This window comes from Watersipora subatra, chromosome 1, assembly GCF_963576615.1.
Source record: "Watersipora subatra chromosome 1, tzWatSuba1.1, whole genome shotgun sequence".
In the NCBI taxonomy this organism is placed as follows: domain Eukaryota; kingdom Metazoa; phylum Bryozoa; class Gymnolaemata; order Cheilostomatida; family Watersiporidae; genus Watersipora; species Watersipora subatra.
Window position 1 is genome coordinate 49,952,919 of NC_088708.1, and position 18,111 is coordinate 49,971,029.

General features: G+C 35.3%; 1 protein-coding gene across 7 annotated transcripts in view; it reads left to right on the forward strand.

Annotated features, from left to right (window-relative positions):
* The window catches only part of LOC137407875 (S-adenosylhomocysteine hydrolase-like protein 1), a 43,091-nt gene that overhangs the window by 12,723 nt on the left and 12,257 nt on the right, over nt 1–18,111 (forward strand). For 3 of the 7 annotated variants that reach the window (XM_068094274.1, XM_068094268.1, XM_068094279.1), the window contains exon 3: nt 11,551–11,641. In XM_068094274.1, coding sequence (XP_067950375.1) covers nt 11,551–11,641 — 91 coding nt within the window. Of the gene's footprint in view, nt 1–5,113; nt 5,256–11,550; nt 11,642–16,832; nt 17,259–18,111 lie in introns of those variants that run through there. The other 4 variants (XM_068094282.1, XM_068094288.1, XM_068094257.1 and 1 more) reach the window with 2 other exon arrangements.

Sequence of the window (18,111 nt, forward strand, 5' to 3'; positions counted from 1 at the left end):
TTCAACATTTCTTCACAGAGCGAAACACTGGTATAATAAGTGTTTACAACGAGATGATGATTTTTATCAAAGCGGTCAGACATCAGCGTTTCACACCTTATGAGGCTGAACGTGAACTGATGTAGGCATTCCACTGGTGTGATAGAGGGTTTGGATACAGTAGCCTGTTTTTGCATCGCAAAGGTTATATTCTTTTGGACCCATTCTTGTGTTTCTTTATTCGTATGTACTTGACAAAGTTATGACGACCCTTGAACCCAACAATAGATTCATCAATCTATATTGTACATGACAGTTTGTACTGCTGTGACCATTTAGCATTTAGATGGTCAAACACTGGGTAGAATTTGTATATTTGGTCATACTCCGGAGAACCGCGTCTTGGTTCTTTGTTACGCTCTGAGACATGAAATAAACGTAGAATGAGTTTGAAAGTTTCTAGTTTGAATGTTTTTCTAAACACTGGAGTGTCCTGTGAGAAATGAGTGGTGTCCCAGTCCGAGTGGAATGAGTGCTTACGCACAAGGCTCATGTTCAAAAGTATGCCAATAAAAGCCCGCATGTTTTTACATCAATGTCTTTCCATAACTTGACTTGACTATTTGCTTTGATTGTGTGGTTTTGTGACAAATAATACTGGTAATATTGATTTGTTTCATGTACTATGAGCTCCCACAAAGACTGTCCATCTTCAGCAAAAAAGGCAAAAAACTTGTCAAACTATTGTACAGGTTCAGTGTTTTCAACAGGTTTGAAAACAGGCCCGATTGTTTCAGTAAAATTATTTAGAGTGACTTAGTCAGCATCGAAATCATTTGCCCTCACTCATGGTGTAGCACTAGTAGTAGTAGTCGGATCATGACCATCATGTTCTGATTCATCACTATCACTACCTGTTTCTGACCCTACATGGAAATCATTGGCATCAATATCGCTTCTACTAGAATCTGATTCATCTATTTCAACCACATAGTCAGCAATATTTTCCTAGTAGTTGGTTCTGATAGCATTTCTTCAACAGGGTCTCTGCGTTTGACTTGCAATTTTTTGTTTCTAAACATTTTGTTATCTCAGATTTGCGGTAGTTGAACGCCATATTAGTTGTCAATAAAACTTCGTTATTTTGTTGGGTATAACTACCTATTACAGCGAACCCAATAACATTATGTTGAATAATATAAATTGAATATAAAGCTAAAAACATAATTCGATGAACTAGACATGAAACAGCCAATAACAGCATCTGACAAAAAACTGTTATTGGGATTTCCCAACGAAATAAATGTCGTTATGCTCAAAACTACCAGCGACATGAATGTCACTTCACATACAAAAGTTTTAATGTTATAAGCGAATGTGGTATCAAACTTAGGATGATTGCTGCGACATCCTAATTTTTTTGACATATATGGTGTAACTTTTAAGCATATATTTTTATCTACATGCAAAGTAAATTCCAACAAACAGGGACAAGAATTTATCAAAGTATTACAGTTTAATACATAACAGTAAATCTTGGTTGAAATTGAAATTAAAACATAAATGCAAGAAAAAATATTTAATTCATGTCACTTTTAACTGTATTTAGTGTGAGATAGAGCAAGTTACACAGAGTATATTTATTACTCTACTGCTGAACCTATGCATTATCGAGCCTACTTTTCCGTTCACATCAACATGTGAATGGAAGTTGCTAAAAATGTTGCTATGATAAAAATGATAATAAAAACCTTTTTGCTACTGTATTACTTTAGTTTTTTATAAATAACTTGGGTTTTAATATTTAGTATTTTGTGTGGTTTTAATGATGCCTTCGTTCTAATGCTATATGTAGTTACTTGATGTATTTATCATTGCTTTTTGAGCTCTAGAACTAATTAAACAGAATACAATGTATTCGAGTTTGTTGGCTTAAATGTGCAAGAGTTTTGAGATACAAAACATATATTGCTTTATTAGGTTTATAGATTGAGATTTGATTGTATTGAATAGTAGGTGGTCTACTGAATATTCAACAGTCCTGAAAGTTACGACTGTAGCTTTCAGAAGATAAATATGACCTTTAACTCTTGTAGGCTTTAGTTATAATTGCTTACTTAAATAAAACAACATACAAAATATTCCAACTTTAGCTATATAAAAACTATAATAACTGCTCAATTTTGGCTATTTAGGCTTATTTTGGCTATTTGGCTATTTATCTTCACCCTTTGGCTGGGTAAAAGCCCGGCAAAAACACCCGAAAGTCATGTAATTTATTTTTCAAAATTCAATAAAATCGATATTTTATGAACATGCATAGCTCAAATCTTAAATTTATTTCTATGAACAAAATCCTTTTTACATAAACATTTATTTACATATCTACTACTACAAAAAAATACAACCATGTGCAGTTGTCCCTGTATGAAATGCTTGGAAGCATTTCTTTTGGTGGAGTCAAACGCTATAACGTAGCCGTGCGAGCTACCATAACGATGGTTTTTCTCTGTATATTCCAAGTAAACTAAAACTCCAAAAAGTTAACATCACTTCTATCATTTAAATTATTTTTATTCTGATCAGACAAAAAATCACTAACAATAGCAGGATCAAATAATCTTTTATTTTACCATTTTGAAAGTCGAGCCGATGTTGGCTGGTTTTTCCAACTTTTATTCTTTTCCAAGGGGGCCCGATTTGTTTAGCTTTTAGCACAAAGCAACACCTCTCAGATAATCGTTTCATATTGTAAATCATCGTCTAATATTTTGTTGATGACATTTAAAACTTACTAGCGGTCATATCCTTTGTTTAACGTTACTAGGCGACAGCTTTATAAACGTCTACCGAAAGCGACATAAATGTCGTTTCCCCACGCAACCGATAAACGAAATTTTGGTCATTTCCCCAGCTGAAGGGTTAAACATTTGAATGCAATAAATCTGTTAACTTACCTTTAACTTCTCAAAGATCTCTTGATAAATGTGCATCAAAAACTGAGAAATATATCTACCAGATGATGTCTGTTGCTTGCAATTTACTTGCGATGATATTATAGCCTGTGTCCTTCTTTGCAATTTGTTGGCATTTTCAGAATTTATTTTATTCTAAATTTGAAGACATTTTTGTTTTATATATGTTTAACATTGTTGAATCAAAGCTCATTGCACTCACTGATATGTTTGCTACAGTTTGCAGCCAAAACTAGCTTTTTATGTGCAATAGAAGTGGAGTTATGAGCATCGATCCATTGTAAGCCCTATTAAAATAGCTGCAAGCATGCTATTAAATAACACCTTACAAATCTGCATATTTAAAAGGTATACAACAATAATCTATCAAATGATACAAATATATATTTATGAACAAGTGTCATAAATGAACCATACTTATATTACATGCAGAAACAAAAATTAACGTTTTTAAAACAGAAAAATATTTCAATTGTTTGCTCGGATAGCTGCGTTCTGATTGTTGCTTTCGATGGAACAAACATCTTCTAGTGATTCAATACCTTCCACAATGTCTTCTGGCCTCAAATCTTTTTCTGCACTGCTGAACTAGTCGATATTAGCATCCAAACAATTTTTTGGGAGAGCAAAACTTTCACGCGCTGCATCTAGCGCTAATGTAACGCGTAGAAGTTTCACTCACAATAAATGTAACCTTTGGTCAAAAACTTGTGAACCAGTTTTTATATGCATTTCTTTTGATGTATTAGGACCGCGTTAAACAAAAACTACTATTAGCCTGAGACAGTAGTTATTTTTATGGCGTTGCTTTTAAAGTTCCATCTACCATCGTAAGTTTAAACCGTTTTTTATACTCTATATAACGTTACTTCGAAGTATCAGGACCGCATTCAACAAGGAACCACTATTAGTCTGAGACAGTAATTATTTCTATAGCGTTGCTGTGAAAGTTCATCTACCACCGTAAATTTAAGCCGGTTTTTTTTATATAATTGTAGTCCACTTCGAAGTAGAAAGACTGCGTTAAACAGATCGCTACTACTAACCTGAGACTGTTATTGCTTATTGGTACGGTGTTGCTTTCAAAGTTTTAACGAAAAAAAACGAAAAGCTTTGGAATTGGACAACAAAAGAATTAACTAATATTGATATACGGTAAACGATTGATTATTAATACGATTTTGTGGACACTTTTCTAGTGATCAGTTGATATTATAGGCTCGTAAAGATCAAATAAAGTCAAAGTGGCGGTCAAATGGAGGTGGCGTTCAATTGGAGAGTGGTGGTCTATTTTTCAACCCTTCTCTCAGGGTGGCGGTCAATTGGAGGTGGCGGTCAAATAGAGGCGGCGCTCAATTAGAGGTTTTACGGTATGTGTATTCTACAACCACCGAATGTATTCTCACAACAAGTGGAAAAACCTGAATTTTGTTTTGTATTTTATTTACAAAAATGTCATTACATCTTCCACAACATTGTTGTCATACCTCTAATCTATAGTAGGCCTATATATTTTATGCAATTCCTCTTATAGAATGTATTACTCATTTTTGAGCTATATATTTATATGTATTTGCTGATCAACTTAATAATGTTACTCCCAAACCATTTTAATATTTAAATTGTCGCATATCCAAAATGATCATCTCATCGTACTCCTTGATTGTTTTGTAATATACCGTAAAGGGAAAAACCTGATTAGTTCTCTTCCAGTCTTCAGCTCAGCAATAATGGCTCTCACTATCAGATCTTGTCAACTCAACTGCCTTCATTTTATTTCACATTTCTGCCCAGGTCATTAGCTTCATTCATCTCATATTCTCTCAGACATTAATGGGAACACCGAAGATCAACAAGGTTTTTTAGCTGCTTCAAGTTCCATTTGTATTCTAGTGACCCGCATCCATATAAAATCACCTTGTGCGCGTAACAACTTCTCGTGACTAAATTTGCTTTTTCAATTTGCTGAAAGACTCATTTCAATGCTTTGTCTTATCTTTGTCTTATGATTACTTTTGTACTTGCGCTCAAAGCTGACGGACTATACGGTGCCTAAATGCTTTCCTTTTTATAAGGTTATACCAATCAATAATACGCTTGGCTATTATGATATCAAGGGCCTAGTCATAGTAGCATTTACTTATTGCCATTATAAATGTTAAGTTAGTTTGATAGCTGTTGAGCCTGTGAATAGATCGGCCATTCTAATGCCGCTAGTAGAAATACGAACAAATGGATCATCTGGTTCTAAGTAACTCTGTGAGGTCACCTGTTTGTCCTCGGAGCGCACTAAAACATGAGGTATGGCTGAACTGTTGTTTCGCAACTAAACTCTAGCTAGTATGAATAAACCTGCATTCAATATTTGTTCGATATTTATCTAGTGTGCTTATTTGCGTTGTGGATGAGCTGAGCTTTGCTGGAGTGGCATTATTTGCTTTTCCCATTCATTGGCTGTGTGAATACTACATCAAAGATAATGCTGAATCACTGCTGTTTTCTCTTTGAATGAAGAAGGCAGGAACGAGAAGTTTGGGCAGTACCTGACAGTTGAGCAGTTTTCTAAAAAATCAAATACCAAATTATAGCTTGTACCAGCTTGATTTTTGACTATTGCATGTATCGGTTTTAAAAGTTTTAAATACTTGATGGTGATGCGCTTGTTTGCACGGGCTCTTTTCAGCAGTTTGTGATAATATAATTTTGAAGCGCATTCCATGCTGTTGTACATTTTCAATTATAGTTTAAAAGTCGAATAGAGGTAGACAAGCATTTGAAGCTATTTGATTTTTCAAGTTCAAGTTGATAGGTTTAAACAATGGTATTCTGCCTAACACCATTTCAGTTTTTTAGGTGAGAATTCAAATGCGTTGGTATGAAACACCTTCCAAATTTTGTACAGAGCACATACTCACTTTAAGAAGAACTTATTTTGCTACGAAATTGGATATTATTGTGATAAATATTCAGGTGTGGGATAATTGCTGATCACCATATCATGACCATTAAGCCTGGCAACCATCAGCAAAATTAAGATAGATTCATTTGTTCAAATGCAAAACAAGAGTTTGTTAGTGTTAAACGAGGCACTAAAAGTATGTTTCCATTATGGTGACTCTTGTTTTTTTTTATGAAAAGATTTTAACATGTTAAAAAGATTGTTCTAACGTAAATGCTAACACCTTAAAAACCATCAAGATTGCAACTAATTGACAAGAAATAGCATTGACCATTTGTGGCAACAGAATTGCTGTGAGAGCCAATCATCGTTCAGCCGAAATGATAGCTAGTGCATTTGTTTTCTTTTACACCACTCATGTAGCTTTACCGGAAGTCACAACCTGGCTATAACTTCTGGTAAACAATGATCGCAAGTCATCGAACTTAATTTGTTAAGAGTAAATCAATTATGGAATTTCCAACCTGCCGAGCTAGTGGGTCTGTATAAATGGTGTGTTACTTGAATGCTGACTCGTTCATGACTTCACGTTTTGTTCACCTGTATTCTACCATGCTTTTTGACTACATGATAACGTATAAGTTAGATCATGAACTAAATTTAATGGCAATCTTCAGCATTAGTATTTCACCAGAATCATACATTATTTTAAACTGTCATTTATTAGGACATCCCAATAGTATGTTTATAAGTCTTCTCTTGGTAATAGTTGAATTTTTTAATTTGAGTACCGTATTAAATTTCAGACACATTAATATAACTCCAAAAACAAATTAAGCAAAAAATCTTTCAATATAAGCAGTTTTGACATGAAAGGTTTTATTAAGGATTATATCTTTAATCATATTTTGCACATACAACACAGCGGAGTAAGACATGGTGAATCTTTTGATACCAAATAACTGTAATGTGAATTTTGTTGCAAGTCAACCTTTAAGGATTATATCTTTGAACGAAACTATGCGTCCGTCAATAGTTAGTGTTCTAGTGAGTGGAGAGCACAACAATTACTACTGACTTCAAGCCATTCTTATTTTATAGACCTTGTTCATAGACTGCTTTGGTAGTCTACCTTCAGTGATTTGTGTTAAAAAAGTAAGTCTATATACCAAATCACACTAACATGGTTGTTACAATACAGTCTTTATAGCAAGCAAAGTTTGACAGATGATTCTGATCGCACTCGCCATCACCTATGGCATATTATTGCATATAAAAATAAATCTCTTACGGGCCTAATAAAATGCCAAGTACATGTATCCTGGCTTGTAAACAATAGTGATCTTTATTGCTCTTTTGGGAGCAAAGAGTAGAATGCTTGATGATTTTATGAATCTATGGTATGTCATGGCTGAACCTAAGTAGGTATTCCATAGTTACTAGGCTTAGTGGCCTTTTTATGGTAGAGCTTTAACAAACGTAATCTGTATAATACTAATGCGCAGACAATTATAAAAACAGACTGGTAGTGCTAGTGCTAGTGTTAGTACATACTTCTGCACCAACGCTAGGTGTAAGGGTTGCGCTGCGGTACAACACTGTGGAGCCTCATTCTCACACTTCAGTGGCTACACACCCCTAGCTTTATTGCTGATGTTGTGCACTTACGAATTTCCATATTGCCGGCCCTGACTGTCTGAGACAATAAAGTTATGTGTTCAAGACCATGTTCAGTTACATTTTTTTGCCACTCCGTGTTAATGAATGAAAAGAGCTATCGCAACGGTAGGAAATATTTAAACTGAAAAAATATTTGTTAGTTGCTAAAATAGCATATAAGAGTCAACAAGCCCTAACTTCGCGGACCTTGGCAGGGTGCTATCAGAAATATCAACTTAACACTGGTCTCTATACCACCCCTTAAGAGTTGAACACTTTCTGTAGTATTTGTACTATTTAGTACTGATAGTACAAAACTTGCTCTTTTAGTCTCCAGTAGCCGCCCAACATAGCTATACTGATTTACCCCTACTAGTGATCAGTAACTAAATCGTGGCTACATTCTCATAAAAGGAGTATGGGACCAGCTTGTTTAGAATGAAAATTTCTAGTTATGCAATATTGTATTGCTAGTTGCCATGTTAAGTTAGACTGGCAAGGTTTATAATTATCTGCAAAGCATTCAGGTGAAAACTCCCCACCAACCAGTAGATTTTTTACCCAGCGACAAATCAGCAAAATCTTACAAGGTTCATGACACCTCTATTATAGTTTATCAGCTTCGCCGAGGTCATGGAGCTATTCTGATTGTAAATGTTATATTAGGCATTGCGAATTCATATTCCTTAGCTTATATTTTCTTATAGTAAGGCGTCGTCGATAGTTGTACTAATTTATTTCCCTCTCAACAATTCAGCCTCTTGATTGTGACTACAAACGCGTGACTACATTTGTATTCACGCGTAACTACTAAGCATAGTCTTAGGGACTACATTTGTAGTCAAGCATTTGTAAACATGACTACAAATGTTGCATTTTGTATAAGTTTACATGACTGCATGTAAAATGACAATAAACAAGTCAGTTTTGCTTGTAGTCATTTGATTCTGACTACAAACAAAACTTCCTTACCAACAAAAAACAGCTGCGCATACCTTGCCTGTTTCCATAAGGAGTAGCCCACTATTGAGGCATACCAGTTGAGCTGCGCCTCACCAGTGGCACTCTTGACTTTAAGAGGAGGGGCTAGAGCTAGTCAGATGGTTGCTTGGTCCAGGAAATCTTTCTCACTATGCACACACAGTAGATCAATCTGGCTCACCAGGAGCAATCCTAAGAGGCAACATTAATAATCTCTTAGACAAACTTTCTCATTTAGGTCCAAAACTCTGGTTGGTTGTGGGGTGTATAGATTAGGCAAGATTCCATTGAAATATTTAGACATTGATAACAACTCTTCGCCACTAGATTGCAGCAAATCTGTGAACCAACATTGTTATCAATGCTCTTCCCGATTAGTAGTTACTGTGATACATTCTCTGTAAGTATGCAATTATTGCTTAGGGACTGCTCTGGAAGGAAGTACAATCGATTTAATTTTAATTGAACAACACCTTTACATTGGTCGTAGATAATTGGGACCTACAATTTATCATGTTTTACATCCACGAAGAAGAACCGCATAAGGTATCTGTTATCGGAATGGTCATTTACAATATCTAATTAATTTTTAGATTAGGCCATTATTTTGTTAAAATTGTTAAACCAGAGGTGGTATTGCAAATATACCTTTGTGTTTAGCTGACTTTGATGTCAGTGAAAACATTCATCTGCTGAAAATATATAAAACGGATGGGAACCAGCACAACTTTGTTTCAGTACTGAGTAATATGCTTGAGGAACTGATCTTTTAGTAATTTGAGATGCATATGCTCTAATAATCACATCATTTTTCATATCAGCTGTTATTGTTGAACCGTGTCAATGAGTAGTAAATTTTACAAACTGCTAATACTATACAAAATGCGCTACTTTCTTACTGAGCTGAACACCTTCAGTTGCGTATTGCCAAATATTTTAGGTCTATTGAGTTTTCTGATTCAATTACTAATCATGTTATGTAGCTATAGCTATGTTTGTTGATATTTGAAAGCCATCATAAAAGGTATTAAATTAGCTGACCTAGACATGGACACAGTAACCATTTTTCATTTAAGCTTACAAGTTGACTTGCAACAAAATTCACATTACAGCTATTTGGTATCAAAAGATTCACCATGTCTTACTCTGTTGTGTTGTAGGTACAGAATATGTGGAAATGTGATTACAAGCTCTTAAAAGCTCAAAAACGAACAGTTAATCGCAGCCATCACGAAAACGCCTTAGTTTGGATTCTCTTCTCAATGATGATGAAATAGACGCGTAAGGACAATAGACATGGTTTTATTGAATGCATGAAGTATATTTGGGAAAATATTTTGACGAATGAAGTTGCATGAAAGTGTAAACAGAAGCCATCGTGGTCAACTACGTCCCATTTGAGCCGTTTTGGAAAGGGATTCCAACCTATGGTGTTTTCGTGATAGCTGCAATTAACTGTTCGTTTTTGACCTTTCAAGAGCATGTAATCACATTTCCATGTATTTTGCACCTACAACACAGCAGAGTAAGACATGGTGAATCTTTTGATACCAAATAACTACGTAATGTGAATTTTGTTGCAAATAAACCTTTAATTATGTTTAACTTTATTTTTTAATATTTTTTAATTAATTTTATTATTTAACAAGCTATTACCACCTTTCACTTAGACACCTATAAGACTCATAGCCAGAAGTGTGTAATCATTGTTTTGCATGGCATCCGGGCCAAACGAAGCAAATCTAAATTTTAAAAAAGGGACGGAAAATCAACAACTCTCCTGTCACACATTCTGTAAGCCTACTTTCTGAAGCAATATCATTTAAATATGTAACATAAAATGCTAATATTGATATAGCTTGGGGTTAGGTGCTAACCTAATGGTAATAGTCAATCCTATTTTCTATGTTACTTAATATTACAGTTGCATTTAGTGCTTTCACTGGCCGTTATCACTGCCGCCGAAGAGCCTGTTTTCTCAAAATAGTTGGTATAAACGTACCAGCCTGTGCAACTGCTGACAACCCATAGCCGCTCTGCCTTCCAAGTATTCTAAATACCAGAACTCTCTTTATTTCCCAACAACGATTACAGGCAAACATAAAAGCCGATCATAAATATTTTCCGAGTGTGCGTATGTTGGCTGTATGTGTTCACTGAAACAGACAGGTAAAATCACTGGAATCATTTGAAATTTAATTTTTGTCAGCCAAAATTGATATGCTGGGAAGGTTTAAATCGCTCCTTGATTTACACATTACCATCATATCATGCAGTATATTTTTAGGCTTACAAGAGTGCTTTCGAACAAATATGTCAATGATATAGAAAACTATTGCTGCACTTATGCCATATAGTGAAGGGAAGAGGTCACACCCTTGTACTGTATTATGTAGCAAGGCTGCAGCTGCTATGGCACAGTTGCCTCAGGCATTCACCTCTTCTCTAATGATAGATAACCTTAGCAGCTAGATTATTGACTATAGACTGAGGATATCTGACGCGTTGCTGCATTGCACTAATAGCTAAAACTACAAAAGGATCTCAGAAGACTCAGATGAGCTGTTTATACTAAGTAACAAATTTTTTTCTGATGGCTACATGTATACATGTAGATTTAAATATTTGTTTGTCGTCTTGCTGGTCTACAAGTCACTGGTAACTTTGAGCACAAATATTGGATGCTTTCACTAAGCTATAGAAATATATGCTATAGTTTCCTTTGGGCAATATGTGTATTGAATATAGAGTGTCCCAGGTATTGATGACCTGTGTTAATTTCTCTGTGCTAATGATTATTATTGTCTGTTTGCTCAGCGACGCATCGCCTAGTCATTACGTTTATATCTTGCAATCTCGTGAGTCGTCTTCTGTTAGCTCTGGTTTTCATTCGGGTGTGCACTGCTATGGAATCAATTGTCGCTAGCCAGTGGCAAGGAACTTCTCCTAGCTCTTGTCTCCGGAGAACCAGTGCTGAATCTCGAGCAGAGCCAAGCTGGTTGCTTCGACAACTTTCTATCGGTATGTAAATGTATTGCTTTTTTAAATCTGTTGCAGGAAATAAAGTTTGTGGGTGGGTCCCAGCGTAGTGGACGACACAAACCTGCATTTCGTGTTAAGTCTGCATCAAGTGAGAGTTACAGCTCAGGTGAGTGAAATCTTGCACATATTAGTAGTGGTTGTTGTTTGGCTCGATTCTTGCGTTGTCTAATTTCCTGCATGCTTGTAAGTTGGATACATTCATTCCTGGCCACACGCCTAATTGTTTCATTCTCATGCTCATTGATTGCCTTTGAGCCGACTCTTTTGTCGTAACACATTTACCAAGGATTTACGTGAGCTTACATTTACATTGCACTAAAATATTTAGGTTTTATTAAGCATTGCAAGTATTAGTTTAGCTATTGTGGCAGTTTTATCATAACAAAAGCTAGATGTTATAATAAACTGCCCTCAATTTGAACTTTCAATAGCCTAACATTCCGACCCTTACATACATGACAACGGCTTCTACGCATTAGATTGCCCTTGGATGGTATATATATTTGCTCTATGTTCCCATTTAGCCTGTGTGGGAGTTTCATGTTACATTATCGGGATATAAAAAGAATAAGCGTGTGATGCTGTGCACTTCATTAGACAGTCATCGCTGTGGGGCATGATAGAGTTATTTGTACCATTTTGTGGTATTACTGGCTGTTATGGTGATATGGTAGTTATTTCTAGCAGCTTCCTTTCCCAAAGTGAGCATGAAGGTACCATAGTACGAGTATGAACATATCATTATCAACTACGGTCGGTCGTATCACTGAGGAGATGATACTGATGTAAGCAGTTCACTATCGACTCTTATTATGTCACTGGAGATGTGGTGGAGACGTATGAATTTAACTGTTAAAGGTTGACTTGCAACGAAATTCACATTACGGTTATTTGATATGAAAAGATTCACCATGTCTTACTCTGTTGTGTTGTAGGTGCAAAATATGTGGAAAGGTGATTACAAGCTCGTAAAAGCTCAAAAACGAACAAAAAATCGCAGCCACACGAGACCGCCGTAGGTTGGATTCCCTTTCAAAAACGGCTCAAATGTGATGTAGTTGTGAGAGATGGTTTCTGTTTACACTTTCTTGCAACCTTATTCGTCGAAATATTTTCACAAATATACTTCACACATTCAATAAAACTATGTCTATTGTTCTTACGCGTCTGTTTTATCATCATCGTAATGCTGTCACTTTTAGCAGTGATATCTTATAACTTACCGTAAAAATTCGTTTAATTTTTTAGTTTTAGCTTGAAAGAGTACATATCATTGTCTGATAATCATGACGAGCCTGTTGGTCACTTGTGATAATCAAAAAGTGCTGCATAAATTATTTGCGAAGTATTGGGTCACATGATCAGATTACGACTTGCCGATTAAACCAGGCCGAAACAAAACTGTAAAGTAGCGAGCATCTATATTTGATACGGGGTCTTCGGTAAAACCTGAAGTGTTTGTCATAAACTAGTGCTACGATAAGTTTTATATTGAGCTTTTTATTGGCCTTTCAATTCACGGGAGAACATACGTGACAAGACGATAACCAAATCTCATGGTTACGTCATCGAAATAAAGAGATTCCAATCTACGGCAGCTTTTCATTTTTGAGCTTTTAAGAGCTTGTAATCACATTTCCACATATTTGGCACTTACAACACAACAGAGTAAGACATGGTGAATCTTTTGATACCAAATAACTGTAATGTGAATTTTGTTGCAAGTCAACCTTTAACTGTGATCATGTCATTGAATAGGTGTGCTAATGTGAGCATTTTACTAACAGCTGTGATTGTACTGTAGAGGACGTATTGCAGATATGAACATTTCACTGTAAACTGTGATATCAATACTGTATTTGCTAAATAAAGAATCTACAGCTGATTATAGATTAACATGACAATATACAGTAGACGCTCCTATAACGTATACTTCCCGTAAAATAAATTCTAGATAGTGTAAAAAATTTTTGGGAAGGTTTTGCTTCCTACTACATAAAAAATTCCATATAACGTAAAGTGCTAAGTCGGGTGAGTTCTCAAATTCGATTTGACCGTTAATCTATCTCGTCGCACTTCCAAAAGTGAAAATAACATGCGTATAGTTATAAATAAACGTTACAATGTACTAGGATAAGCATGTATTATTACTCATATATCGTAGCTTTATTGAGGAATTAACATCTCTTCTACTAGTGACAAGCAGTTGGCAGCTTCTATCACCCAATCTGACTCAGGAATGAAATTGTTGTATTCATGGCTGCCACAGACCTGCATATTGCCAGGCAGTGGATTCACAGCTACAAAATCATATTGTATTTTACATGGGATCTTAAAATGTACTAGGTAGCATTTAGTCAGTAGAGTGATTATTGTGTCCTCAATGGCTGATCATTAACGCTTTCTTACTGTCGAACGGTCCAATATCTTTGACCTTTTGAATTGCCTGTTGTTGGTAAGCTTAGCGCACACTCACCGAGTCACAAATTATTGATTATTTATAAAATTGCGTTATATTTAGCTGGAGTTGTCATTTCAAGTTGCACATTACTGTGACAACTCCAAATACTTTTATCATTCTCAACACATAGAAGTTCAGTTATATGGTAGATTTTTATTACAGGGTGGTGTGACCATGCATAAAATGCAAGTTTTCTGCATGATTTTTTTGATGCGCTGTGATAACAATAATTTTTAAACCGTATACATTTCTATCAACCATGAGCGCCTTTAAAAGTACGACTGTTATTAAAAATAAGCAACTCCAAGGGTATGTTCAGCTGCTGTTGTGATGCATCGCAGTTTTGCGGTAGCTAATATTTCTTGACCAATCCAAATTTTTATTCTATTATTTAGTTGTACAATCAAACCTACATATACTAAGTTATTCACTTTATATGTTGGAAGCAAAGTTATTTACAAATATTTTTATAAGCATGCATAGTATTTTGTTTGATTCTTTCCTGGCACAAAAACCAATGATGAACTCTCCACTTAGCCACATATAGCATTAAAGGCTTGGTCACACACAGCGGTGCAATTGCATGGCTGGCGTAGCGTACATACTTGCTGCAGCTTCACACACCAATGCTATTAAATATGTCATGTTACCAAATAAATTGACTAATGAAAATTAGCCTCAATCGTGTGACGTCCATAACATTCGAGTTAGATATATCAGTACCATTTTTATGAGCCTTTCCATTACCATGAACCGTCATTACCTTCATCATTTATCTAATAGGGATTATGAACAATTTACGATAACAATAACACTTGTTCAGCTACGTATACATTTTTGCTTCAAAGAACAAACGTTACACCTTAACAGCGAAAAGAGGCAATTATAAAAATACTTTTGATGCGTGACATGAATTAAACTCTAGAAACATTGGTTTTCAGCAGAATTAATTACGTAAATTATTTAAAAAGTTTTATCAACAGTTCCAGTTTATGCTAGTAGCTTTCAGATACTGTATTTACGACAAGTGAAATATCTCCATCTATATACATATAGATAGTTGCTTGTGTCAAACCTTAATGGCAATGTCATTCAAAAGCCAATCTTAGATGAAACTAGTTTACGTTAGATTTCAATAAAATTGAATCGAGATTATGTTTGTTAAAATAACTTATTTCTGCCAATTAGATGCATTATTGTAATCTCTATCAACACTGGCCAATAGATTTGTTTTGACTCAACGGGTTGCCGATGCGTTGCCAACACAATCACTTTATATAAACATTATTTAAACATATGCAGCAATTCTAATGCATAAACCTAAATTATATTTCTAAATTCCTTATAATAATCGATAGGTAAAAGCTTTAATTGCTACCCTATCTTATAGATACATAAACCAAAATTTTACAAGTCATATATTGTAAATTACTTCAAGATACTGAGACAAATATTTGTCCAAATTTTACATCGTTAGTAAAAAATTTGTATGTAGAGGTGATATTAAGTCATATTTTGATTGTTCTGTTGATAGGCCGTAGTTACCTGTGTCAATGCAGTTGCTTGTAAATAGCCTTTGTGCACACACTACAATAGATACATTTTTATAGAGTTATAGCTATTGACAAACAGGAACTGATGAATTGCACTACAACAATACATATACAGTAGTCTCATACTTTAGGCTTCAACCATCGCTGTATCCGCTTGTTTTCAAAAATCACAGATGGCCATTCGAGTTTCTATTATTTTTATATAATAATCATAACTTATGTTTAAAAGATGTTTTTAGAGTGTTTTCGCTGCTGGATTTGGATAGGTATAGCGGTACATGGTCAGCTAGTTTCTATTTTGTAGAAATTCCCGTTTCGCAGTTGGGTTGGGAATGTAACCTCAGCGAAGTGGGTGGGATTATCGCATGCCAAAATTGCCTGACAGCTCAGTGAGAGTAGAACTATCATTTCACAATACAACTTCATTTATTAGTTTGTACTGAAGTATGTTAGTTTTTACTTGGGTTGATAAACTAACTTTCATTTGTAAAATGCTCTTGTTCAACATCAAAATGTCAATAACCCTCAGTCTAGGAATTAGTAAGGCTTGTGTACTGCTCAGAACTAATGAAATTAGTGGGAGTAGTTGAGTACCTAATCATACAAATGACAAGTTAAGCAGTAAAGCTCGTTAGTTAACAAGCCAGTCTCATGTCATATACCGTACTCATTGAATGCCATGAACTTCTAAACAGAAAACAGCAGTCATCAAATGAGATTTCGCTTCGTTTCCTAAAACAGTCCTTTCCTCATGCAGAAAAGAGTTGGTTGGAGTTTTCTACCCAGCCTTTTTAGCCGTAAGACAACTTCTCAAACACAATCAATTACCATGGCAATTGCTGCTCGAATTCTTAGCACTGCACAAATTGGTAACCGATTTGTTTTACTTACTGATAATAAGCTATTAGCATGCATTGACAGCAATTTATGTAGAACATACGATAATTCAAATAATTAAACCACTTCCTCTGTTTACCACTAGTAATGTCGTTTGTAAACTTAGAGTTGAAACATTTCTGTATGAATACCTGCCAAATAATTTGCTTTGTTGTGTAGCGATTAATGTTGAGGAGATGGTTTAAGTAAAACACAGGTTCAACATATTGAGGATCAAGAGAACCGTGATATAGGCTACAATGATGCAAATACTATACATATATATATGCACATTTCTATGATCCTTCATAATAATATGACACAATGGGCGGGCTCTTGCATCATTAATAATGAGGTGGTTTCCTTATATTAGCCGTTCAAGCCTTTTCACGCACTACTAGCAGCCATTGTGAACGCTGTGTGTGGATATTAGAGATTATGGTGTTGAGATATAATGGTCAAAAGAGTAACTATCACCAGTAAGTAAGAACTCGCCAGCTCCGTGCAATCCGCTACGATCACGATGAGTGCAAATGGTGATCACAAGTGTAAAACTGGAGGTATACTAAAGAGCCGATCTCAATTTCAAGCAACCAACAAGATTAGTAGTACTCAACATTGCAATGATTCTGATGAAGTTTTCCATCATAAAGAGGCGCCTGATAAACTCGAAGAAGAGTTCAACGAAAGTTTTAAAGCTCGGCAAAGGCGTCGAAGCGCAGGCAACATTTTGCCAATAGCTGCGGAAAGAGTCAAGCAAGAACTTTCTGTAAAACTAAATATTCCACATACTAATGCTAAATATAAGATTCGACAACAAAGCTCTGAATATTGTAAGTCTCTTATCAACTTTTATAAAACTGTAAGAGTGTGATAATCGCTACTATTGTGGCCAAGTTCCATATCTTATGACTTCTTTTAAATTAAATCTTTAAAACATAAATTTGCAATTGATGGCGTATTGGTGCCACAAGCGCATTGGCTGATGATGTATCTGATCAATTGCTAACTTGTCGTACACAAATAGCTTCAATACCCTTCTATTGCAAAAGATCATATCAGCCAATGGAAAGAAATTCATAGAAATGCCTGTTCTCATCTAACAAGATTCATTTTGTAATACAGATTCACTTAATTGAAGGTCTTAATAGTGTTTCCTTTGAAACCTACAATTCAGATTGAACATTACAGTGTTTGTTCGTATTTGTCAGCGCTGTTTTCACAAGCTTGATCAAATCTACCGAGACCACTTATATACATAGACATTATTGACTCTTCAATGGTCCAGGTGATTAGCCATGAAAGCATTCTCCATTACTACCTGTATAATGAACTTGGGTGTGTTGAAAAGGCTTCAGTCTTGTATTCTATATTGTGACGAGTGTTACATTAATCGTTGTGTGTAGATAGACAAGATTGCGGGGATTCCATTTGTAACAAAGGTTTTTTGTATAAACCACCATTCAAGATCCATATCTACTATACATGTGACAATTGCTAGCAATCTATTTGCTATTGGTTTGAAACGATTTACTACAATCAGTTTAGATGTTTTGGAGTAGGTTGGATATTTTCATCTACTACACGTTTACCATATATCAGCGGTACTGCATGATCACTTTCTTCATCAATTGTGTCGCTAGCTCATGATTCACATTTAGCAGGAAGCAGAGCATTATTTTTTGT